The 27,422-nt window shown below is 41.3% G+C and overlaps 1 protein-coding gene across 3 annotated transcripts in view; it reads left to right on the top strand.

Moving 5' to 3' along the window:
* Positions 1–27,006, top strand: part of BRF1 (BRF1 general transcription factor IIIB subunit) — a 175,899-nt gene extending 148,893 nt beyond the window's left edge. For all 3 annotated transcript variants that reach the window (XM_075104105.1, XM_075104103.1, XM_075104104.1), the window contains 3 exons: positions 17,689–17,740; positions 20,827–20,995; positions 23,229–27,006. In XM_075104105.1, coding sequence (XP_074960206.1) covers positions 17,689–17,740; positions 20,827–20,995; positions 23,229–23,266 — 259 coding nt within the window. In that variant the 3' untranslated portion in view covers positions 23,267–27,006. The remainder of the gene's footprint in view (positions 1–17,688; positions 17,741–20,826; positions 20,996–23,228) is intronic.
* The last annotated feature ends 416 nt before the right edge of the window (positions 27,007–27,422 follow it).

Raw genomic sequence — 27,422 nt, 5'->3', positions numbered from 1 at the left:
TACCTTCAAATACCTAACAAAACAGGTCATGGGAAAAAACAGAATCTTGCAGGAACTAATGGTGTTAACATACCCTGCTTCTCTAACGCCATTAGCATTTTGCTTGTAACACTTCAGGAAACTTGGACTATTTAGGCAGATTCTCTTACCCCAAGATCTTTCCATGGCAGCCCAAGCAAACAGTGAGGATGGTGCTAACTTGCAAGAAGATATTTTGTAGAAAGCTTGAACAATGTGTGAAATCCAGTCCTACTTCATAATGAGATGGGGAACTGTGCTAATGAAATCTGCAGGAGACAATAAAGTGAGTCATACAGCAAAGATGACTGAAAACAGCCGTGCAAAGCAGTGCCACTATGAAAAAAAAATATATCTGAGAGCAGGAAATAAAAAAGAGCATAGTGGAAAAAATCCAGGCTAATGCATCCAAAGAAATACAATCTGAAATGCAGACGTACACAGGAGCAGAAGCTGTAAAAGCCATAAGGCTAAAAGAGATAGGGAGATAGTGGACTGCAAATTAGATATAAGGCTCTACAAAAGGACCAATTTGGGCTACACGTTGGAGAAGAGCACGTGACAGATTAGGGAGGCATTAGGCCTGTCTTGGAGAACCATTCCCTTCTGCAGATGAGAGAATTGGAGTCATTAGGGTGATTTCAGCAAGAAACAAAATGATGATGATCTGGAGGAAATGCTGAAACGGTATCCGTAGTGTGATGATAGGAGCCTACAAACGTGACCGTGTGAGTGTTTAGGGTGTAAGATGAGGGAAACAGCAGCATGTGGCATGGCAGAACTAGGCTGAAACTAAAGAAAAGGCTAATTTCAGTGGGATGGCAGAAGGAATGTCTAGGTGGTGATAAGGTTGAGTGCCATGTTTGAAGACAGCATAGTCAAAATACAGGTTGAGGACCAAATACAGAAGTGACACATAAGAAGATCCTTGTCTTTTTCTGGAGCTGTATCTGATTAGATTAAGTCTGAATTTGTTCCTTAAGGCACTCAAATACTTGAAGAAAGAGACAAATGATGATGGTGAAGCTTTTATGCACTCCTGTGGGTCCTCTGTAGCTGGAGGTGAACTTAAACCATGTCAAACCAGAGGGTGCTGCACATCCCGGTCAGTATACAGGTGAGAGAGGAGGATGCTGGGCTGGCCCAGTTTCATCCTCCTGCATGGAAGTCAGCACCCTCAGACTTTTTTTCAACTAATAACACAAGTACAAGAGCAGTAGGGTTTGAAAGCACCTTAAAAGAAGTTTGTAAATCACCAGGGCTGGTTTGTTTCTCCTGTGGGAGTGTAGCTGTCACAGGCTCCTTGGGGTTGGGGGCAGCTGAAAGCTCCTGCCTGCGATCGAGGGGAAATGCCTGGGAACTGCAGCAGCCGCCCTGGTGCGAAGGGGAGCTGTCTTGACCTCTCTCCACTGTTGCTTCTGTTGACCCTGTTAAAGTGGGTTTAGTCTTAAAGAAACAAATCTTCAGCAAATTATCTCCCCACTCTGGTTGCTGTTCTCATAGACATTTTACCATTTTAAGTAGGAACAGTTACTTTGACCATGTTTTTTTTAACTGCAGCAGCATGAAGAAGGAGAAACTAAAATCTGATTTACTGTGATCCTGGATGCAGGTCAGTTTTTCATGCTGAAAAGGTTATGTGAAAACAGGTTGCTTGGTAATTTTTAAAGTGGTCCAGCTTGCTGCTTAGTAAGACTGCATTTTGCAGAGCCTGATTATTCAAACTCCATTTTCTAATATTAGCATTAATTCCCCTAGAGTGGTGTTAGAAAGTTGCTTATTTCTCAGTCCTTTTAAATGTGGGAGCCTGTCTGTAACCACAGTAGAGAGTTTATCAGCACAGCAGCCCCCGCTGCTTGCCAATATCATATGTTTGGTAAATGTTCGCAGTCAACCCTGGGAGTTTACGGACACTGGCTTGCATTTCTTTCTTTCTGTGTTTCACCACACTGTTTAAATCAGGCGTATTAAAAATCCTGCTAAATTTAGGGAGAAGAGGGAATCTGAATACACTAGCCCTGCCTCCTCCCGCAAAAAATGCATCTCCTGGCCAGCTGGAGCTGGAGCCAGCCGCGGTGCAAGGGGGCTTGGTATTTTGGGGGGCTCTGCAGACCTACTCCTAATAGCAGTTCTGTGGGTGCAAAGTGAGCCCAAAGGTAATTTATGACTGTCATGGTTTAACCCCAAACAGCTACTAAGCCCTACACAGCCACTCGCTCACTCTCCCTGTGATGGGATGGGGGAGAGAATTGGAAGAGTAGAAGTAAGGTAACTCATGGGTTGAGACAAAGACAGTTTAAAAGGTAAAGCAAAAGCCTCACACGCAAGCAAAGCAAAACAAGGAATTCACTCACTACTCCCCGTCGGCAGGCAGGCATTCAGCCATCTCCAGGAAGTCAGGGCTCCGTCACGCACGACAGTTACTTGGAAAGACAAACACCATCACTCCAAAAGTCCTCCTCCTTCCCCCAGATTTATACGCTGAGCATGACGTCTTATGGTATGGAATATTCCTTTGGTCAGTTGGGGTCAGCTGTCCCGGCCGTGTCCCCTCCCAACTTCTCAGGCACCCCCAGCCACTCGCTGGTGGGGTGGGGTGAGGGGCAGGAAAGGCCTTGGCTCTGTACAAGCCCTGCTCAGCAGTAATGAAAACATCCCTGTGTTATCAATGCTGTTTTCAGCACAAATCCAAAACACAGCCCCATATTAGCTACTATGAAGAAAATTAACTCTACCCCAGCCAAAACCAGCGCAATGACTTTGTCAGGGAAATGGAGAAGGAATAAAAGAGCCTCCAAAACAGCACTTTTAATAGCTCAGGGTAGGTTTTCTTCTCCTTTTCAAATGTTTTTGTTTAATTATATCTGACACCAGTCAAGGAGAGAGGAACTCTTTAACCTTAATGCAAATAAAACAGTAGTGCTTTAGAAAAAAATACATTCACTTCATACCTCTGGGCCTGACAGAGCAGAGAATTTAAAAATAAAATTACTCATTAATTGGGGTTTTTTTCTTAATCTGTTTAGCTCTATCAATCCATTTGAAGCCGGCTTTTTGCTTAGGAGGAGTAAAAAAATACTTATCGCAATAAATCCATCTGTCTGTCACACTGTTTATCTGTCTATCTATCCCCTAAAGACTTCAAAATGTTGTTTTTTGTTTCTGTACCATTGCTGAAAATCAATTGTGACATTTTCTGTTTAGGCTGCTAAAGGTTTTGGCAGATAGAACATGGATTTTGTCTTTTGATGGTGAATTCAATTCAGCATTTATTGCAAAGTCCTCAAGTGTTTAAACATGTGGTGATAGACAACTAAAACTCCTGCTGTGCTAAACTCCACCAGGTCTCTTCAGTAGTTCTGCTATTCAAAAAGAACTGGGACTTGTTTCATCTGTTTTTAATAGATGTGAGGCTTGCACGCTATTTGTGTCAGAATTGAAGCCAACTTTGTGTTGCAGTTTGACATGTAGAGTCTAACTTTTTAATTCTTCCTCCTAAAGACACCTACTCAACTTATGATTTTGTTATCCTTTTAAAAATGTGAGGGGTTTGCGCATCATCTTATCTAAACTGTGATGTTGAAATGTGTACATGAAAGGAAAGCAAAAGTTGGATTGCAGAAATGCTGGTCATGCAAGAGAGTACACACCTGGACTTACTGGCCAAGGTGAATACCACCAGTGTTTGGGAGCAGTCAGCCTTGGCGGTGTCTGTCATGCTGTTGCCAAAGCTGGGGAGGGTCCGACAGAGTCTCCGAAAGTGAGAGGAGGATGGAGCTGGTTTTGGTGGGTCAGGTGTCAGCATCAGCCTGGCATTTCATCTTGGAGAAATTGTTTTGGTGACGTCTCCAGGAGGGAGTTTGGTGATCGCAAGCTCCTGAGCTTCCTGGAAGCTGTAACACCCTATAGGCATGATTTTATGTCTAGGCTAATGTGCATTAAATGCTGTCAGCTCTTAATGGGGGCCATGGAGGTATCGCAGGGATCAGCGTATGGCAGATAAGAGGGGGCTGTTCCAACATGGTTTTGCTAAACACACTTGTGCTGCCAGGAGGACTGATGGGCCAGGAGCCCAGGGCGCAACTGCAGGGACAGCACTCGCTCAGTGACTTCCCTGTGTTTCTTTTGTCGGGAGATGAGAGAAATCTGCTCCAGGGCTCTCTGCATGGTGCTGCCATTTGGTAAAAATACCACATCACTCATATGCCATTTCTGAAGTGCATTTTTTTCACTTTTGCCCTGCAGGATGGATGGGGAATTTGAATGTTTGGACTACTTGTATGGATATCATAATTCAATGGGAAGGTGCAGAGGCAATAAATAAGTTCAGTATTGGGATGGATCAATTTTTGCCATTGTTGCTAATTGTTTTTAGCATCTTCGTATAAAGCGGGTTCGTGGTAGAAGCATATATTTTGTTTATGAAGTTTATGCTGCTTTTTGTTCATCTTTTAAGATTTTCAAATAAGGTATTAATACTCAGAAGCCTGGAGGTACCAAGAACGTTAGAGGAGCTTCCGCTGTAATTTCTCCATTGAGGCCAGGCAAAACGTTATGCTTGTGAACTAAGACATTCTTGCTCTAATAACAACTGTGAAAGTTCACGTCAAAGGGTCATAAATTGCTACCAAACTAACTTCCAAATGTAAGTCTATCATGCATGTGTTTAATTTTGATTCAGTTCCTTTAAAACAGTTTACTCAGAAAAGCTTTATCCATAAAAATATGCACAGTGAAAAGTGTTTACATTACAATATGGCACTTACGTTGCATTAACAAAATACTTTATCCATCTCTTTATTTGCTTTAACATTTTACAAACCAACTGAGCAAAGTAACATGGAGATCCATGGTGTCATGCTAAAAACCCAAGTGTTAGGTTGCCAAGTATTGATGTTCCCACGATACTTCGTAGACACAAAAACTAAGGCAAACTGGAATGATGCTATAGTGCTGATAAAAGAAACACAGTGTATGGAGATGAAACAGCTGAAAGGCAGACGTGTTACAAGTGAGTCTATGCAGACTGTTGTCTCACTGGGGCCAAGCACTGCTTAGGCATTTGCTGCATATTTTGACCAAGTACAGAATCTAGGAAGTCTAAACTTAATGCATGTTTCTTAAAAAAAGGGGGGGAGGTTGTCATTTTTTTTTTTTAAATTAGAGTTTTTTTCTTAACTGATGCTTCAGATATGCTTTTTTGAAGTTAGAGAGCAAAAATGAGCATGGTGATAAAAAAGAACAAAAGCAAGCTTGCTCGTTAGACTTGGTTAAAGCTAAGTTGATCATCGATACAAATTTGCATTATTTTCCCAGCGTGACATTCTGGAACAACTTTCCTCAGTGTGCTTTTGTTTCAGTTGACATTTGCTTGAATGACCAAGCGAGTTGGCAAATTTTGTGCTACTGGTCTTTGAAGTTGTGACTTCAGCCCAAACAGCCTTCTCTTTGTGTACAGCGGGAGCCCCTTCGCTTTGGAGAGGGATGCGTGCAGCACAAAGCCTAGAAAGGGTCTGTACATACCAAGTCTCGCAATACTTCTTAGCACTTTAAGTAGCTTAAGTCTTGTAGGAATACTGGTTTACTTTCTGTGAATTCTGAATGCAAGTAGTTGAAGTTCAAAATAAAATAAAATTAAAAAAGGCAGAAGATTAACCTGAAAGTACATTTTTTTATTGATCTTCAAACATAAGTTAGTATTTAGAAGGATTTAAACTACAGTGGGAATTCACTGTCCTCTCTGTTCAATACAATTGTTATTTCACGATGGGGTTCGAGTGCAAGCTCTCCTAGGTACAAAGAAAAAAGTAGGGATTTACCTGAGATGGATAGTGTTTGTTTCATGTTTTACTCATTCTCACTAGAGTTGTACTAAAATCTGTTGTATGTTAAAAATTGCCTGACAAACTTAACAGAATATGGTGACAGAAGATGAATGATACGATGGGAAAGAGGAATTTTATATAAATAAGACAGTGTATAAGTATTTATTGTAGTATTTGCACATTTCATGGTCAGTTGAACTCCTTTTACCATTCACAGTCCATATCTTAAAAATTGTGATAGGAATATAGCTTGTGTAGCATTATATGACTCCTTCTTATCTGGCCTGTTTTCATTCTTAGCTGTAGATGTCTAGGGGAGCAGCACAGCGCTGAAAGGCAACCGCAACCATTAGAGCTTTTCAGTATTTCCATGTACACAAAGTTGAGGATGTGCATGAGCAGTTTTCGAATGGAGCCTTATAGCTGCAGTAATTTTCTTTTTAATGCATCTTCTGTAGCTACGGTGAAGTGGAGTAAAGGATGTTGTTCAGCAACAGGAATCACTTGCCTGGCTTTTATACTGACCTTTCTCAGAAACTGGATTTTTGATGGCTGAAGAACTAAGCACCAGGGGCCACAATTTCTTGGAAGGGATGGGTAAAAACATGAGGTGAAGTAAGGGTTTTTAAACAGATCTTGTTATGAGGGTTTTGCTGTGTTTTGCTTTGATGAGGAGTGACTAATTCCCAGTTACAGAAGTTTTGGCCATCTGAATGTTTAAGATTGGGGTCAACCTTCCACCCGTCCAGGTGAGGGCTTGGTGAAGAAGAGGAGGTGTTGGGAGCCATCTGGGTGGGCTGTAAGCCAAGGTCAGGGAAACGTCTTCCCAGCCGAACTCAGCTGCTTCTCACCATCCCTCAGATCTGCAGGCTGACCTGCTTTTGCAAGTGCCCATTAACTGATTTTAAAAACTCCAGCAATTTCAAAGGGTAATAGTTAGCAAAGGTCTCCTTAGGCTGACCTGGCTTGTTTTGACTGATCCAAATTAGGGACTGGTGGCCCAAGCAGATTTGCCCCATTCGCTGGCCCCATGCAGCCATCTGCGGGCAGCACAGCTTCACCTGGAGAGGTTTTCTAATTGATTCACTTAATCCACCACAAGAGGATGCGAGGGGCATCTCTCCTGCAGTTTGAATGAGGTTTCGATTAGTTAATTTGTGTCTGTTAACACTAGTATTAAGCTGTATTAAAGCAAACCACTATTAAATAAGTCTGCTTTACATGTATGTTCCCCTACAATACCTAACCCAACTTAATTACAGATGTGCAACGTGGAGCTTACACATGACTTGGGAGAAGATGGTGCTGTCTCCTCATCAGAATTAGTGCCCTCCTTTCGTGAAAGGAGCTGCACATATTGTACACAGATTTTAAAACAGAGATTAATTTTGTTTTCCTTCCTATCATTTCTACTTGGAACTTTCTTTCCATAAGAAAATGTGGCATTTTCACACTCATCTATTTATCTGTACCAAATGCATTGCAACAAAGATAGGCTTTTCATAAAATGAAGGGTTTCTGTGACCCCGTTCAGTGATTCATTAATACGTAACGGTATGTGTGAGCCAATGCCCAGAGTGTGTAGCAATTAATCTTTTAAACTTGTGTCATATCTGATGGTAAATGGCCATTTTCCCAGCGATTCGTACTGGTTTTGTACTTTATTATCCATGCATGCTTATACCCAAGTAGAGATTGCCATGCAAGCAGCTTCCAAGGTTGGAGTAAAAGGGTACAGGCTACTTTTCGGACCTTCCTTATGTCAGTAGAGGTTGGATCCAAAGATTTGAGAGAGCTGTAAGAACTTTCAGATTTACAGGAACTTTGGCTTGGAGGGATATTCTAATAGCAGAGCATCCTGTTGGCTTTTTGTCATGGGGTGTGGGATCAACTTTATTTTAACTTTGAAAAAGGCTGTACAGAGTAATGAACAGTGTATGCTGCCACCTGACCGATTCATGCACCGGATGAAGTCTGATTATGCCTGTTGCTGAAATGATGCAATTTCAGTGCTCTCTATGAGGCTCTCTAGTCCCTTTGGTATCAGCATGTCCTGGTGAGGTGGGAACAGGTATCCCACAGAATGGGTATCAGGAGTAAAGAAGCCAGATGTGGGCTCGGAGGGCATCACAGCATTGGTGGCAGTGAAGCCTGTCTTAGCCTGTATGGCAGAGCTGGGAGGAAGACCTGACAGACCAGTCCTACAGGCTTTATTAGGGAGCCCAGTTTACACAAGACAGAAGTACTCAGGTGGTTGCATGGCAATCATATGCCAGCCTGACTTCAGCCATCGACAGAGCATCGCTATGGTTATTAGCTAAGTATTTCCATGTGTGTCTCTACAAGTTATAATTAGAGCCAAGCCTGGCCCTCACTGATTACAAGCTTGCTTAGAAATATAGTTATGTAAAGCTTTTAAAACTTTATATGGGGAAGATATACATCCACAGGCATAATAGGAATGACGCCTTATTTTCAAAATGAAATTTATAGGCTTTGGTGTCTGTTTCTCCCTCCCTTTACAGTTTTGCACAGGCTTTTCTGTTGCATCCTCATCCAAAGTCTTTGCCAGAAATATTGCCCAAGTTTCACCAACATCAAGCCAGTGATTTTTGAGTTTTCTTCTGAGTGTTTTGCTCTCACTGCTAAGAGAGTAAACCAGATGTTAAGATGTCTTTGAGCTTTGTGTTTGGAGAAGATGAATAAATCATACTTAGATCTCATAAAAAGAAGATAAGGAGTCTTGAAAGTGGTGACACTTTTTGTTGAATACATCACTACAAGGTCTACATAAATAATGATCCATCTACAGAGACTTGCTATGTGTTTGATTAGATGGTGCTGCACCTGTACATCTTCAGCTCAGTCTCTATGAATGAAGCAATGCTGGCAGCAAAACCCCTTAGACTCTGAAGCAACAATGTGGGCAAGCCTTGGTGACGAGGCAGGTTGTGAATATGACACATGGTTGTAAGGTGGGTTGGCATGGCTGTGGGTCTAACGCAGCATTCCCCGCACCCGGGTGGTTGTTGCAGCACCACATGCCAAGCACCATCCTGGCCAAGGCCGCTCTGTGGGATGACTCTGGGTAACTGTATGGCAAAGACAAGGCCACATGGTAGTGACATGGTGGCTGCTGCCCTTCCAAGGTGTTCTCTTTGGATTTTCTTCTTTACTTGATATTTTCCATTCCCAACTTCCAAGTGCTGCTCTCTCAGGAGTAAATGGTGTCTGAAAAGGAAAGGGAACACGGTGGAGCCTGCAGCGCTCATGCACTTGGCTTTTGACACCTTTGGTACAAGGGGATACTCACATAGCCTTCATCACCACCACTCTTAGGGGAGAAAAAAAGTGGTGTGCATAACCCTCACGTATGTCTGAGGAAAGGAAACTCATGAGATAACTCCTGCAGCTGATGAATAGCCATTTTTTAATTTGGTATTTAGTTTTATTATTCAGGTCAGATCAGATTTAGGTCAGTTGTGATGGATTTTTTCCAAATCCAGTTCCCTTGATTCCTACTGTAAACGCTTACCAGATGACACAATGTGAATCTGGAACAGACTTGAGCTGTGTGATGACCAAATAAAATCTCAGTGGGAACCACTTCCACGTTCCTGAGATCAGTTTCTCATGTAATAAATTCTGTATCCAAAATTGTATCAAATACTTTTCTGACAAGAGTGAGTTTTTTTTTTTTCTAATGGACAAATCCCAGCAGAGCTATTTATAAGAAGCCTCTCTTGAGTTTGCACTTGCATGCCTGTTACTCAGACCTACACTGAAGAACAAATACAAGTAAAAACTTCTCCGTGCACTTGCCAGTGCTTTTGGATCCACCCTGTTTGGTCCTGTCTGACATCCTCCACTACATTTCTTTGCTATTCTTCTGTTGATTAGAGTTGCCATATGAAACCACCATTAAAGACTTCTCCCTGAAGGAATAATCTGGATTTGTCTGGTGACACCTTTTCTTTGCAGACCATTTCACTGCTTTGTTCTGCCTGATCCTCTCCTATCCATGAGGGATGGGGAGGAGTGATCCGAGAGTGCCATGCTCGTGCCAAGTGCCATGCTATATGCTAACACCTGCAAAATCTCATACAACAGAGATTAGCTGAGAGGATGAGTGCCTGGGCGGTGCGTGGTGGTGTCCTTCGGCTTGGGAGGAGGAGTCCAGACCATTTCTTGAATGCAAATCCAGGCATGGAAAAAGCTACTTGAGTTGTTTTTTTTTAAAGTATTAAATTTAGAGCTGCCTTCTTTCACCATTAGTTCCTAAAATGAAGTTAGAAAATGTCCAGAAATTCTTACTAGACCAACCTACAGCTGCTTCTCCTGTTACAGCCTCTTTATTAATTTCCCGATACAGTAGAGGGAAGCCTTGACACCACAATTCCCTGAGATATGTCCTGCCTCACAGATCACTACATGTCAATTTCTGCATTAAATCAGACAGATGAGACCTGTGCTTTTGGTTTTTAAAAGTCCTGGTGTACCTGGGCGACAGGGGAGAGCGGGTTCTTCCACATGTCTCCTTGGTGGCTGCAAAAGCCATGTTAAATCATCATTCTACCATTTGGCTGCTTGATTAGATGTTCTGTGCATACCTCATAATATATGATGTTTTAAAGCTAGATTTGCTATTTAAATAAGAGGTTTGCCTTAATTGGCTGTTATAAATTACAAGCAAGAAGGAATGATTTATTGCTTATAATTAGAAATGAGTTACGAAGGGGTATGTTGGTAATCATGAAATAAAGCTTGGAATACATTGATTTCCAGATGGCTGGCAGTGAAATTGCTCTTTAATGTATAATAGACCAGACACAAGGAAAAAAAATCTGCTATCCATCTTTATTCCTTGATGGATCGCCTGTATGAATCTATAGTTACCTGAATTTTGAAATATTAGTTTTGGATGCGTCATTGTATGAGAGAAACTTTATTTGCCCAGTGGTATATTCTATCAGAGGTGGTGGAAGAGGTGAGTTAGTATTTTGCCTAGCATGATTCTTGTCCTTGTAATGTCAACAGGGAAGATCTAACGATAAATCTGGCATCACTTTGGGGTATAACAATCTCAGTGGATTGTTCTCTGAGACTGCAGGTTACTAAGATGTTTTTCTTTTCATCTTTTGCCTCATTAGCTGTTTTTATGAGGTTGAGAGTGATCAAAACACCTGTCCAAAAGCAAATGTCTGTAATCCTCCTTGCCCAAGTCTAGAAAAATATACTTGCACCAGAAACAGAGACAGCAGTGCTACTGCTGAGAACTTTTAAATAGCATAATATTTCTGTTCAGATTATGTGTTCATTTAACTTTTTAAATTTCATTTCTATTACTGTAGTTCCAAGCATGATTTAAAAATTATTTATATTTGCCTTACCTGCTAATAATGGTGTATTCTGTCATTACAGATGCATTCTTCACTGTTACCATTGGAAAGACTGTGCTGTAAGATAGTTAGACATATTTGGATTGTCACCACATGAGTTGTCTCACGCCCATGTTTTAGAAGTGACACTGCCATTAGACTTGCTTAACTGAGACCATCATGATTACTCATTTACCTTCATTAAAATGCTTCATAGCTTCCTTATTTTAAGTAGCTTTTCCCAGCAAGGTGCAAATATGCCTTGCTGCCATCATTTCATCCGGAAAAATTTCCATAGTGAAAGGAATAGCATATTTTCAACTAATATTTTCCTGACCTGTGGAGAAATGAGCTCATCAGTATCTTTATTGACAAACCCAGGAAGAAGGTGTGTCGACCAGAAATATTAGATCAGTCAGCCTTTCTTGTCCTGGAGCAATTGTAATTTCCCATGGTCTACAGCAATTTCCTTTAGAAGCAGATATGTGGAGAGATTGTTTTGGATCTGCTGCAGTAGCATAATTTCATTCAGTCCCAATAAGGTGGCCTTAAATTTCATTCTTTTCATTTTTGCTGTTGAAAATCTTTTGGTTTAGTCAGTGGAAAGAATAACAAGTTTCTATTTTACAGCATCTAATTGAGGAATGAGTGCTTCAGCTATGCAGAAAAATATTGTCTGCTCCGAGTTGGGTCATTGAAGGCAGATAACGTGGCCTCTGCCCCTCTCTGAAAAACCTGAAATAGGTGTTTAGTTCACTATACTTTATCAAAGTTCCTGCTTTTCAAAAGTATATTGGTGACTGACGTGGGTGCTTAGTTCCTCACTGATAAATATACTCTTTAGTGAATGATGGAGGTTCTTATTTTTTGCCAGTTTACTCCTGTGAGCTTTGGTGCCTAGATACTTAAGCCTGGGCATTTGCTAGAACAGGCCAATCTCATTAGCGTTGAAGATGTTCTCAGTGCTGCGTTGTCTGATGCTGCGCTGATGAAAGCAAAGCTCCTCTGATCTAGCATGAAAGAGGACTGAGTGGGAATCAGAAGTGGGAACAATTTCTCATTTCACTCTAGTTTTCTTTGTCACTTCAGCTTTACTTTTTTTACTCTTGAAATGGCTCTTTCTGTAGTGTTGTTTGCTTGGAAACAGGAGGAAAATGTTGGCTGTGTTGGTGGAGTTGGTGGAGTTCACGCAGGTGTGTTGGAGCAGAATTAGAAGTAGCTGGCTCAGGCACTGCTCAATGCATCCTTGTCTTGCTGCCCAGCTATCTGGTAGTATCTAGCAGGGTTCAGCCACTACCTGCTGCTCCATCAGTCATATTTGTGCAGCTGGCAGCGCCGGGATTAGCCAGCTCCAAGGGACCTCGCTATGCGTGAGCTGAGCTTATTGCAATGTGGACATGCCCTTCAGTTGGTGTCTTGATTGTTGGTTGGAGTCTCTGCAGGCCTGTCACTGGGGAGAGTGATTCAGGGAAACTCCCTGGGGCTTTCATACTGATGGTGAGCTGGGCTGGGCAAAGGCCCGGTTGGTCAGCCTGGCATTCAGAAAGCCAAAATATCCTGCCTGTGTCACATTTGGGCACACATGGTTTCAGGCTGTGAGCATCTATCTGATGCTTTGTCTTTCTGCAGAGTGTGATGTTTTCCATGGTTGTATCTGGACTTCTGGTGTGCCATGGTGCGCCCTCTACACATCAGCCCCATCCTCAGGGCACCAGGCAGCTGTTCATCAGTGTCACAACCAACCGTGTCCTTGGCCACACACCTTGGCTTCCTCTTTAGGGGAGGGAATGGCTCTTGTGAGCGCCCGGCTCTCAGCCAGAAGCAGATGTAGAAGATGGTGGGATTTGCAGCTGGATGTGAAAACCCCAAAGTGCTCCGGCATTGCAGTCGTGATTGCAGTCTGTTTTGCCCTCTGGAAAAGAGCAGGGACCAGGAAAAGGTCAGAGTCCAGGAGGGTCACCCCTTTGTCCTGACCTAATGGCAGAACAGTGGGTCAGTATCTCCTGATGTTGTTGTGTTTCCAACAAGAGCGCAAAATCCTTGTAGGGAGGTAATTCCCAGCTTTCCGTTAAGGATAACATTGATGGTACCTAATTAAAGGGCACTTTTAGCTGGGGTAAACATTTATATTAATTTCCTTCTCACGCAGATGTCTGGTAAACTGACCTTCTGAGGCAAAACCATCTGGCCTCAGGCGGGGGAAGGATCTCAGCCAGTGTGGAGAACCTGACTGGCCTCTTGCTGTATCGTTTCTCAATAGCTTCTTCTGTCACGGAAGTGGCACAGATATGAAGGGCCTGTGGTATGGATATATAGGTTTTATGGGCATTTGTCTTAGATGACCTGCATAATTAACACTGCCAGCTTGTGGCTGCAGGCTCTGTTGTATCTCTGCTTTCTGTCGCATATGCTGGGGTTGTCCACGTATAAAATTAGTATGGGCAGTAAGCAGCAATAAGATGTTCCCTACTTGGATGGAGTAAATTAAAATTCAGTAAGAAACAGAGCTTTGGGTGAGTTTCCAAATTACTTGCAGGATTGCACTGAGGAGATTGTTATGGTATTGTAAACCTTTTTGGTGGGTGAACAGCCTGATGCAAGTTAGGTGGTTTTATTGCCTCGCGGTGCTCTTTCTGCTTTATGTACTGTGCTGTGTAATCTTTTGTTATTAAATAATACGCAAAATAAAAACAGTTGTTTGTCACAGCCAGCTTTTTTTTCAGAGAACTTGCTCACTTTGAAAGTTCAGTTTGTGTGATCTCCAGCCCTGTCAGGAGCTATTATACTGAATCATGTTTTAAATTGTTAAGCTGGAGGACGAACCTAGATGTTGTCGTGTACATCTCAGCTGAGAGCGGAGCAGATTCGGCAGGGAGCAGCCTCTGATGCCATTTACCGTGCCATTAGTTTTTGTCGCAGACATGTCAGGATTATCTGCCTCCAGTGTTAGGTGCGCTGGCTGACATGAGCATTTGTAGATCTGCATAATTTTTGAAGCAGTTTGAAATGTGGATATAACACTTGGGGCTGTGTGAAATCTTCTTTTTCCCCCTTTTACGGATCACATTGCTGTTCAGAAAGTTGCTTGTTTTGTTACTCCCTCCCACAGGGTACTGTATTAATTTGCAAAGTTCATAACAAAAGCACCCTCAACTAGAAATCATCATAACTAGTGAACAACTACAGAAACACTTGTGAAGATCAGGAACCCCATTACTTTCCAGTCACAACATTACGTTTTAAATAGAGGCCGTTATTGCTTTAGCATATATGAAATCGTATCTTCATGCAGGATATCATTGCTATTTATGGAACTTGGCAACCCTGAATTCAATCTGGACTTCGATGGACAGGATTTTTCATGTGTAGTGTGTATGTGCATGGGGGTACCTTGGTAGCCTTCTGCACGTTAAAAGTTGGATAAGACACATCAGTTACTTGTTTTTTCAAGCTGCTCTTTTGATCATTAATACTCAAACCTATCCCAGCCTCAAAAGCAGTCATGCTCTTCCACGAAGACACTTTTTTCCCCCCTCTGTGGTGCAGCCAGACAGCAGAAGGAACCTGTATCTGTAGCCATGGCAGCCAGTAATTTATTGCTCCATATGGCTGGTGTGGCAGCAGCTGCTCTGGTTTAAGGAGGTCAGGACATCGGGGCATTTAAGAAACAAGACAAAACCCCACTATAAAATCTTCCTAAATGGTTTTGTGCCGTAATAATAGGGTTTTCCATAGGCAAAAGGAGAGCCAAGGGAGATAAATTAACTTTTCTTTTTATATAACTTTTCTAACTCTTTTCCCTTTTATATAATTTTAATCAAAGATAATATTTCAGGGGGGAAATAAGTTTTTGTCTCTCTTTGCGGTGGTTTTACCTTTTTTCAGTTTTCATGACTAGTGTTTTTAGGTAGCACATAGTACCGAGGCACAGCAAGCTGGACTGTTCAGCCCACATGGCGAGTGACCCCTTCAGATCTGCACTGCAGCAGGTACCCGACAGCCAGAGCAGGAGCAGAATCTGACCCGCTGCTTTCGAATACATTAGATATTATGCTGAGTGAGAAACTGTATTGCCCAAATTGAGTGGCAGCGCTATATTTCTAGTAATGAAGTGAAGATGTATACTTTGTGAGCAATCATCATGGAACAGAAATACAGCTCTAATTTCAGCTTGGGTGTGAGAATCACTTGCTGCTGAAAAATGGTATAGAAGTGCTCTTGGATTTAGCACTAAAGTTTGCAAATAGGCTTTTCATAAGCGTGAATCTTTTTATTTTCATTAGGGGACCATTTTAATTAAAATGAAACTAGAATGTTTACTCTTTGCTTCCTATAGCTGTGATTGTTTTCTTCACTGTGTGAGCACATGTATAATTTGCTGTAAAAGAAATGTCAGCAGTTTCTGATTACCTTGTGAGTCTTACTCAACAGCTTGATTTTAATTGGGGGGAGGAAAGATTTCAGGGTGCTCCAGGGAGGTCTGATGTCTTTTGGTAACAGGAGGAAATAGGTGCTATCTTTGGTACAATGTTAATTGCAATAATCAGTACTACTGGTTTAAAATAAAGGTCCTTCATTTCTTACCCTTGTGGGTTTTTTCAGTCATGTCAATGAAACACAGCCTGTTTGGTAATTAGCATCCTTCAGCTACATAACCTTTTGACATTGCTGCATTCATGTCTCTGTAAGATCTAAACAGCGTGACTTTTGGAAAATGGTGTTTGAGAGTAGGTAGGTAGCCTCAAATTTTAGGAAATAAGAAAGAAGTTTTTTATGATGAAGGAGGTGAAACACTGGCCCAGGTTGCCCAGAGAGGTTGTAGATGCCCCATCCCTGGAAACATTCAAGGTCAGGTTGGACGGGGCTCTGAGCAACCTGATGTAGTTGAAGATGTCCCTGCTCACTGCAGGGGGGTTGGACTAGATGGCCTCTAAAGGTCCCTTTCAAAGGTCCCTATGATTCTTTGATTTGGTGAAAACTCTACAATTCAGGTTCGATAAAGGAAAGAGAAAGCCAGGCACATAGGAAGGAATACATCCATGCCTTCAGATACATTCTCTATAAGCCCAGATTTTGTAAGTAATAGATACCAGGATTTATAAGTAATAGCTAGTTTATGTGGGTCAAGAGTATCTCTTTCTTGAAATTTTTTATAATTATGAAATATGAAAAGAAGTATCTGTAGCAGAATAATATGTTCTGGATCCTTCAGTGGTACAGCTCCTGAAGCATTTCCGTGGCTTCTTTTTCTTTAGATCTACTGTAAGGAGGTACCTTGTACTACTTTGGATGCGAAAATGCCTTTTGGGTCTTGCAAAGCATTTCAGAGATGACCAGTTTCTGAACCTTTTTGGAGCTTAGCCAATATCTTGTATTTTAATATTGTCTTCTCCATCAGAGATAATGAGTTGAGTCTCCCCCGCTCATTCTCTGGGGTTTTGTTTCCTCCTGCTGATTATTTGAAATAAATGAATAAGTAGGAAAACAACCCATATCTGTGTGTTAACAGGGAGGAATGACTAATAGAAAAATGAGAAGAAAGATACTGCTTATCATAAAAGACTGTATCTCTGGAGACATAAATTGGTATTCATTAAGTTGTTTGCCTAGACTTAGTTAAAAGACATACTTGAGGAGCTGTCTGAGCAGTGTTTCAGTAGAAAGCAAGTCATCCTCTTCATGACTAGGTACATCTAGATGAGGAGGAGAGACCAGAAAGCAGCACTAAATGATGGATTGAGAGCAGCCTTCATGGCAGTAAGGAGACAACAGGCTATGAAATGTTTTTCAGAAAGAACAATATTTAACACTTAGCTGTAGAGTAATACTGATCCTTCTTTACTCCCTAAATATGCAGGACTTTTTCATACCTGATGCAGAATTTTATAAAATGTTTCTGTTCAATTTCTGTCATTTTTCATTCAAGGTATGCAGCGTCACCTTGTTTTTTATTATGATTTCTGTAGATAAAAGTTAGAGTTTTGCCTGTGATTATTATGATATTCTGCATGTATAATCTTACTGGTATCCTCAGTATATCATCAAATACCGGGAAGTAGTTGCAGAGTGGTGCTGGGTGATTCGGAGCACAGCTGGTTTTTGCATATCTGAGTTCTTCCAAAAAATCAGTTGAGACTTTTGCCTTTTGTAATATGTGACAAAACCACCTATTTCAAAGACCTTCAGGCTGAGCTGCAGATTGAGATGAGGTTTTGCTGCTGTGCTTGTTGACAGGCATCTTTTATTATTATCCTGAACTGGGGCAGATGCTTACACGGGAATGTGTGTATTAATTATTGTGGAGTCTTTGGTTCTCCGCTCTTTATCTTATATCTTTAAAAAGGTAATTGCACAACATAACACTAGCAAAGTGCTTTCACTATTTGGAGAGTGAATACTCTGTGTCAGACACTTGTGCGTGTTGTAACTTTTCTGATGTTGACCGTTTCTTCTTTCCTTCTTTGCAGATTAAGACCCTTGATTTCAACACAGCTTGCTAAAAAGGCTGCCACTGAAGAGGTATGTAAAGTCCAGCACTTCTAGTGCAACAGTTTCAGTCTGGAAATTCCCACAAGCCTTTCTCAGCCCAGCTCTGGTTATGTGGTAGATACAGGCAAAAGAAATGGGAATCTTGTCTCTCTGATCAGACCAGGAGCTGGTTATTGCAAACACTGCAAAGCTGAGATCACCTGTTTTCTAACCAAGGCTTGCCCTTACTTACCCATTAGTAACATTAGCACAGCCTGATAATGCCTGGTTAGACAGCAAGAAAGAGAAAACTCCCTGCAAGCATCTAAGAAGTTACATATCAAACAAGTGGGTAGGAGGAGTAGGAGAGGGCAGAGCTTGTGTCTGTTTCTCAGCACTTGGACCGTCCCTATGGAGAACGGGACGATGCAAAACACTGCTTCTGTGCAGCAGCCAGTGTCGACCCAAGGGAAGGGCTGGGCTTCTGCAGGAGACTGGTGAGGAAACACAGAGTGGCAGCATACCCTATATAGCATGACTTACTCTTTGGTTTGTTTGTTTGTTTAGTTTGAAAATACAATAGTGCTGTGGAAAAGTTAGTGCTAGTAACTGGCCGCCACCAGAACCCGTCCTTGGGTGGCTTTGTGCACCTGCATTTTCTGCCAAAGGGATTGTGATTATTATCAGAGTCACAGCAATAACTGCTTGCTTTCACTATTGCTTTCACAGTGTACAAAGTAGACATATACATTTTTGTGTATGTTAAAATAATTGTCTAATGCGTATCTAAAACTTCTGTTCTGAGGTACCAAAGGTATTCGTCCTTTTCCCCATGAATGTGTGACACCGACGCCCTTTTGAAAGTGAACCAGTTGACTTGGGTAGTTTAACATGCTTTGGCAATTGCCCGTCCATACATAAAGATACATGCTGAACTGAAGTCCAGGATGTCTGGAAGCGGATTCAGGAAGTTCTATTTAAAGGGGTTGTTTGACTGCCTTATTTTGAAAATTACTAAAACCCATTGATTTTCAGGAACAGTTTGATATGGTGCCTGGGGAAATACATTTTCACTTCTTATGCTATGCTCATTAGAAAACTCTGCACATTTTTAGAAGTATAGCAGTCTGGAAGTGGACATGATAATTAGGAGAAGGTCACATTTTAATTAGCATGGTGCAATTTTTAAAAATAATGACTCAATTGTAACTCCTTTATATTCACTCACTTTTCCAGAGCAGATGGATACTTTTAAGCATATAAATTGATATATATTATGATGCTGATTTGTCTCAAACTGTTGTGTCTATTTCTGCTTATACTGAAAACCTAGATGGACTCAGTTTGATCACTCTAGAGGCAAAAGCAGTGGTAGGAAATATAAAATAAACTGGAGGGAAGTTCCTCTAAATAATATGATTAATTTGAGCATTAAAAAATAATGAAAACTTGTCTTTGAGTGATCTGAATATCTAAATACTTGATTTTATATTAAAATTAATGGGTATCTTTTGCCCTAATAATGAGCTATTGGAGCAAACCCTTAGGTGACTTTGAAAAACTCAGGCAGATTCTTTAGGTTGACTGTCAGGGTATGTGACAAGTTCAGGAGCAGCTTTGATGTTTGAATAATTAGACTATCAACTTTCTGGTACAGGGATTTTCTCTTATGGTTTATCTCTAAAGTGCCTGGGGTAACAGGGATTCTGGGAGTTACTGCATCCCAAATAAATCCATTTATAAATAAATAAATAAAGACAAATTACAACGCCAAATCAGAACTTACTGCCAATGAAATTGGAGAAGATGCAGCAGTACATAGTTGTATACTGTAATTTAAAACCTAAAGCACTGTAGGACTTTTGTTGTAGTAGGGACCAGAGGAGCTGGGGTTTCCTGGTCTCCTTTGGACCATTCATTGTTAGGAGCATCTCACCACTGTCCTTCCCAAGGAAGCAGTCCCAGCCTTTTCCGTCTTTCCTAGTGGGGGAGATGACTCTGCTGATAACTGCTAACTAGTGACAGGTACTGTTAAGTATTCCCTTCTCAAAATTGCTTACATGACAAAGCAGCGTTAATGGTTAATCTTTAATGTTCTTCAAGTTGCCAGTAATGAGATGTCTTTGTGGGGCACAGGCTCTAGTATACGAACCCCAAATAGCCCAAATACAGAATGGAGGTGAAAAGTGTCCTGTTACAAAGCTGTTGGAGACAAAGCTCCTGTGATGTTTCTTCCCTGGATGAGGGTGGGATGTGGAGCCCTAGGCTGAGCACGCCGTGGAAGTGGTAGCTCTGGAGAGACCAGAGTCTGGGCCGTGCTGGGGCAGACCACGTTGCTGGTTCCTGCACCATTTCCAGATCTGTCATTAGGGGAACCGAAGACAATATTACCTTCTCCAAATTCACCTCTGTCTCCTTGCGGTGTTGCCCTTTCTCTCCCTTCCTGCTGTGTCCTGCCTAACCTTGGAGCAGTTGGGGAGGTGCACGTACGGAGTGGGTCCCGTCGGTGATCGATTCCCGAGTTAATGTTTGGAGATCATTATTCTGATGAATTTCATAGGTAATGTTACAGGTGCTGGCATGTATTATCAACCTAGTGCTCTGCCATCACATTAAGTGCTGTCTAAAGAGTGCTATTTGTTCCACAGCTCATTGTGCCTCCAAATAAATCCAACCAGAGCTGTCAAAACTAATACATGTTGGTTTTTTTCTGATTTGAAGGGTACATTTTTGCTATCATTAAAGTGTCAGTAACGTTGTTATTGTGTAATAGGCCTGATGTGAGTCGAGCACAAGAAAAAGGTTGTAAGTTTTCCTGCAGAGCTTTGCTGAGGAGCCTTGACCCCCAAATTTCTCCTTACCTTGTGCTTGCAAGAGATTCCTTGTTCTGCTGGTACTGTCTCTGGATATTTCACTTACCTGGCTATGAATTATGTGAAAACTGGATGTTTGTGCCTGACTTTCATTTGGGCAACATATCTTTGAGCAACTTGCACATCTCCTAGAAGAGCTCAGCCTCTGGCACTGGACATGGGCTTCCAGCTCTCCTGACCCTATCATTTGGAAGCTGCTAAAGTTTTGTACAAATATTGAACAAAAGGAAGGGCTGCTCTACTGTCCCCCCTTCTTTTATGCAGGTGACCTTTCCGAATGCTCAAGCAGAAGCCCCTGACTTAGAAAAAACAGCCGCTGTGCTAGTGGAGAGTGGCCCAGTAGCTTATAACCCTGACGAAGAGGTGGAAGAGGAAGAAATAGAAGATGATGATGATCACTGCATGAGCGCCCTGCAGTTAATGGGAGGAAATGGTAAGCTGGGGTACTGTCTAAATTACCGTCTGCTGGTGCTGTAGGGTTAATTATTGCAGGGCTGAGGCCAGACAGGGTTCCCCTGCTTGTCCCTGCCCTCAGCTCATCTGGTGCAGAGCCCCTGCCACTTTTCAGGCATTGCCCATTCCTGTGGGAAAGCCTGGAGTCACCCTTGTCCGAAACCTGACCTTCTTGGAGGCTCCTCCTGAGAAAACTTTGCGTCTCAAACTTTAGGCTAAGATAGCTTCTCAAGAACAAACTGATGTTACGCTTTCCTCAGAATTAGGTTTATTCATGTGGATCTGAGGAACTGTGGGGTCAGTAACCCCTCCATTAGCAGTGCTCGGGCTCGTTGCCTCCCGAGCTGCGCCACCCTGCTCCTGCCTGCCTCCTCAGCTGGGGCTGCAGCGGTGTCCAGATTGTCTTTGAGCCCTGGGGACGTGGCGGTCCAGCTCAGAACAAAATGAATTGTCACACTCTATTTCTGGGGAAAGTGTTAGGAGGAAAGAGTTCTTCACCAAGTACAGAAATTGCATTGATAGCATACGGTGTGCTGTATGGTACACAGATGTGTGCTAATTTATTTGGGTTACCCAGCAAAGCCACTCATTTAATTAGGTTTGTTTGCTGGCGGGAAAAGGCAGTATCCTCTCCGCGGCAGTTTTTCCTAGCTGGACACATCCACATTTGTCCTTTATTTAAAACTTCCTCTTAGAAGTTAAGCTTTGAAAATATACAAAAGTATTTTTAAAATGAGAGCTGCTAATTATGGGTTGTGAAAAAAGTAAGATGGGAATAAGTTTCCTGCTGAAATGTTATTTACTGCAAAAATCTTTCCAGTACTATTAATTTAGCTTTCATGGACAATATGTATACATTTCACAAAAGTGTGTGTTGCTTTTAAATTGATTTCTCCACTGGAAAATAATTGCTGAACCGTAGGAAAAACAGTTTGGTGCCTGCATTTATTATTAGAATAATGTTCCCAAGAAAAGGCACCCATGTTGGGGAGGGTGGGTCTATGTTTATTAATAAACCCCCCACGAAAATAGAATAAAGGTCACTGAGATTTTTTTTCTTTGTAAATGTTACTATTTTTAAACCATTCTGAGAACATTCCGCTACTCCCTGTCTGGTCTGGACAACAGCTGAAAAATCAGAGTTTAAAAAAACATAAAAAGGAAAGGAGTATTCCCAGAATTCAAATGCAGGTGTGCAGAGCTGCTCAGCAGAACAAATAACTCCTTTCTAACTACTTTCTGCATGGGTTTTAGACTTGCCTGCCTGGAATAACTGCAGGAATTACAGGTGGTGAACTTTACCTATTCTACACAAATTGTTATAGATCACACTTAATTCTGCTTCTGAGCGTTTGCTTGACTCTTGGATGAAATGTTGCACTGTATTGAATTTGGAGTATAAAGGTTAACTTTACTGGATGCTCATATCTAATAGCTATAGCTATCCTTAGGTTCGACTTCGCAGCAGAAAATATCTGTTTCACTGCGTTCAGAAGCACACAGAAGAGAAATTGGTGCATTAGAAACACTCAGACATGCCTTCTGACACACGCATCTCACAGTCTTTGCACTCAGCATTGCTTAAGAAAACAAAACTTGATAAAAAATTCTGAGCAAAATTTTAAGTTGTTCCTCTTAGGAGCGCGTAGATAGGGGAGATCTGAGTCAGATGTGTTGGTCAGGATTCATTGCAGGACTCCTTTGATGTTGATGGGAACTCTTGAGCTATCTCTGAACCCTTGCAGTTTCAGCTTATAAACCCATGAATAATATAAACAAGGCAGCTTTTTTCCTTGGTGGCTATGTCTAGTGAGAACTGTGCCTACTTGTAAATGTATGCTGCTGCTTATCAGCCACCATGCTCCAAATTACTTGTGACAATCAGGCTTGATCACCTTAACCTCAAATTAAACCAAATATTTCACATATCCATGTGCCAGGTATTCCTAAATGAGGGCCCAGTGACAAGTGAGAAGAGATATTTACACACACGTGCTTACAAATAATTTTATTTCAGTGAGGAAAGTACATGCAAGAACTTTTTATTTAGCCCTAAGAAAATATACTATTATTTTAAAAATGCTTGCTTAAAGGCAAAACTTACTATCTAGTTACAGAGCAGGAAAACAACCTGAAAGTAGCAATACCTTATTGTATCTTCCATCTACCTGGAATATTTGCATTTTATATGCTTTTGTCTTCTTGTGTTTCAGATTATGGCTGTGATATGGATGATGATGATGGCTATTAGTTCCGTTTACTTCCAAAGGACATGGACTGTGTCTCGTTCCCAGCAAATCTTCAGTCTTCAAACCGTATGAGTAATGAAAGAAGCTGTCTATGGTCAGCAAATGTAACTGAACAATCCTTACTTTTGTAATGCAAATTTTAGGTTGGCATTGACTCTGGTCAGTTTATATTGACCCATAACCCAGCAATCAAGTTTGGGTTTGTACTTGAATTTTTTTTTATTTTGGTGGATCACAGTTTGAGGATGAAATTAATAGGAGTAATGTTTCCAGAGAACAAAAGAGAAAAATAGAGTTTGTGTGTGTGGCTGAAAGCAACACATCTCTTATTTATGTGATCTTTTAGGCATATGTTATCTTTTAGGCATGCTGTTGAAAAGGAGCAGATAGAAGGACAGATAGAAGGACGGGTAAAAATGAGAAGCATGCCTGTTGATTATTTGAGTACGGTAGCATTAGTTGTCTCATAATGCTACAAGGAAAAGAAAGAAAACATCTCCAACCTGTATTATAAACATGACCCTGTTATTGTATACAAGCTTCCTTACCCAAGCTTATCAAAAATTAATGACAAGTTATATATTTGCAGGACAGTATCTGTTTCTTTGAAATGAATGAAATAATTCTTCATACTAATCATAGATTTTTTAAAAGATATTACAATAGAAGGCAATGTTAGCAGTGAAGAATTGTCTTCCACTGCGAGTATGGTGAATTTTACAAGGAAGGAGGGAGGAGGCCTGGGTGAGGCAAGAAGTGTAAGGAGCAAGTGGGTGACAATGCTGTGCTCACGTGCCTGTGCTGGGCATCCTGAGGGACAGCCAGGTCTTGCTGCGGCTGGTATTGCTGCAGGAAGAGTCACTCTGGCCATCTGTACAGCCCTGCTCTTGTCTGACTGAGTTAGTTTGAAGGTCTGCTCCTGAGAGCTGCCCATCTCTAAAACCAGTTGAAAGAAAGAGAAAGCTGGGCTTTTTAATAAATAAGCTAGCATCTGCTTTGGCTGAAATTAATTTAATGTAATTTATTTAAATTTCTGTGGGTAAATTAAAGGTCACTGTCCAGCAGTCTGACCTTCATGGCTCAAATCCCACCCTTGTACAGTTGCTGCTACATGAATAACGGTGGAGCTCCAGCCCTGTGTGCCCTGAAATGTCAACAAGCGGGTCCTCATCCAGATGCGTCAGCTCTCGCAATGCTGTGGGAGCGGGGGTCAGGGAAGGAGTCCCTATTGCCAGATCCCACCCTGTTGCCTCTGGCCTGCCTTTCCCTGGCACTGCTGGGTCCAAAGCTCTTGGCCCAGTGGGAAATGCACTGCAGTCTGGATCGTGGTCTCGATGACTGCAGCTGCAGGAGCCAAGATGTTTTCATCTCTTTCCCGTGTCTAGTGACAATCATGAAAGCCATAGCGCTGCAGGCTTGTCTTACACCAGAGAAAGATGGATATTTATTTTACCAACATGGTTTCTGTTAAGCTGTCTCTGCTGGTCAGCTTCCTACCCTTTTTGAGGAGCGGCTCACCACTAAAGCACCATCCATCCTCCCGCTGTGGGGGGTGGATTGTGGCAGGAAAAGAAGCTACCTTGGGGAGCTCTCTAGCTACTGCCAGCCAGAGCAATGATTATGCTCATACCTGTGGTTGTCACCAAAGAGGGAAGGGCCATATGGCCTTCCATACCTCTTGTGTCCCTTTCAGCAGCATGCGTAAGAGGGATCGTGTAACTAGAGCAAGAGCAAGTGCTTTTTTTTTAGGAGCAGACTTGATATTATTTGGCTGGTAAATGTAGTTTGTTGGGTAGGTTGTATCTGCTAGTATTTCTGAGCCCTGTATAGGAGTATTTCTGCAGTGACTTCTTAGAAGTGGAACTTGGTAACAAAAAATGATGTAGTGAGGCTAATGGGAAGAATATCTCTTCTGAACCAGATTTTGATTACTTAGTTTGCAGCACTTCAGTGGAAAGAAGAAATTCCATATAATTCTTAGGGGGAAAGCTGGCATTTTCACTGAAAAACTATGGATTTTTTTCTGATACTTTATAAATACTGCACAGAAAATGATGTTGAGGAGATAAAACTTTCTACCTCTCTTTTATCTACACCATAAATTCAGAATCATGCTATAAGCAGAAAGTTTTTTAAAAAGTAGTTTGTTTTATCAAAGTTGTCTCTGCAAGTCTTTGAGACAGTTGAGTTTGAGCATTTGGGTTTGAATTAATCTGCCAATAGCACTATTACAAATACCCATACTTTCAGTATATTCTCAAAGCTTGGGTTTTATTCCAAGGTACACATTATTCTCTATGCAGGAAATAAACATGCATAAATAAACATGCATATGACTCATGTAGGTTGAGTGCTTTTCTCAGATGCATGATGTTGGCTTTTAAAGAAACCGCTAAGATGAATTCTTTGTTGCTAAGAGTCTTTCCTCCAGTCTTCTGTGTAGATTTTCGTTGGTTTGTTCCCCCACAGAATACTGAGCCGGCTGCCAATAGAGCGATGTTATGTGTGGGAGCTGAGAGTCCACCAAATAACTGCTGCTAGTAAATTTGAACTTCAGTGTCCCATTGTGTTTCTGAGAACGTTGTTTCCTGCACTGGAAGTAGAGGATTGCAGTATTTGAATGCTCTCGTATGATTTAAATAGGAAAGACTATTGCATAGTCTGCTAGAAGGGCACTTGGAGAGCAAAAGAAAAAGACCTACAATTCCATAGCATCTCAGTATTGCTGGTGAAGTTAATGGTGGTTTCTGGACAGGAGTCCTGAAGGAAAGGCCGTGGTATTGGATAGGCAGACTTCACTCTGAGCATTATAAGGCTTCTTAAGCTATAGTGGTTATGTACATTTTTAATTTATTGGTGACTGACCGGGATTTTTTTAATGTTCATTCCTTCTTGATTTAACTAAGCTCAGGAAATGTAAACAGATTAGAACATGCTAGTTTCTGGTTTTATAGCTAGTCATTAAAATGTAAAAAGATTAACACTGCATTAACTCTGTTTACTACTGTTGAAGTATCTGGACAATTTTGTTGTATATAAATGAGCCTAAATTCACTTGGAGTAATTTGGACCCTGCTTTTCTCAGGATTCTGATTATAATGAAGAGAGCTTATAAGGCTTCAACATTTGTTGTTCTTAGATCTTCTTACTTGAACCCACACAAGCTGTATATCATAGGTTTTGTTGCATAAAGCATGTCTCCTGCTGCAAGTCACTTTGCTTGACAGACAAAACCCTCCAGCTGTTGCATCCAGCTTGTGTGCCTTGCAGCCATTTAACACTCTTGTATTGTGGGAGTGAAAAATGAAAGAAATAAGGAAAAGAACAGGGTTCTTCACTCTGGTGAGTGTGTTTTCAGTGTCTTAATCACCTATGACATTTCTTTAAAATCACTGTGTTCAGTACAGCAACTTTTAAATGGTGCCCGACAGTCTTGTCTTGAGGGTTAAACGTGTTCGTCGAAAAAGTTCTTGCCATCCCGATGGTTTGTTTGTATTCTTTGGGTTGCGTTGAAACTCTGGTTGCAGATGTGTACAGTTAATGTAGAGTTTGCCTAATAAATGTTCTGTTTCTTATTTTTGTGTTGAATCCTTGCATTTGGTTCAGTTAGTGCCAAGGAAATTAAACCTGTTTAATGTAAGCATATGTGTCATCCTTATACAACCACAATATGAGCCATGTTAAGCTTTTTTACTGTAATATATTTGCTGTAAATAAAAAGTAAAACCCTTGCATAACCCATCTTTTATAATGCTCTCCATCTAATTTCTGAGTTTTCTGTCTTCATTCTGATGAACATTTGTTTTTGATTGCAGCATGATTGGTTGATAGTGGCCAAAATTTGTAATTCAGAGCTTTCTTTCGTCTCTGAAAGGGAAGACACGTCTAATCAGGCGAGTGTTTTTTACAAGATATTGTTCCACTGATAAATGTGGATACTTTCTGTAAACTGCGTAGGATTAACAAGGTTTTTCCACTAAGCTATATAATTAACTGACTGTGGGAACAATGTATTGTGTGTGTGTTTAGTGGAACTATTCCAGTGCTTGTTTCTGAAAGTTGTATCTTGATAAATAAGGTGTGTGCTGAGTTAAATATCATGTTATTTTATCAACATCTCATTGCCACAGTTTGGAGGCCAAAATCCACATCTACCCT

The sequence above is a fragment of the Phalacrocorax aristotelis genome, chromosome 9 (genome assembly GCF_949628215.1).
Source record: "Phalacrocorax aristotelis chromosome 9, bGulAri2.1, whole genome shotgun sequence".
Classification (NCBI taxonomy): Eukaryota; Metazoa; Chordata; class Aves; order Suliformes; family Phalacrocoracidae; genus Phalacrocorax; species Phalacrocorax aristotelis.
The sequence above is the reverse complement of the archived record's forward strand: the minus strand, read 5'-3'. Positions and strand labels throughout refer to the sequence as shown.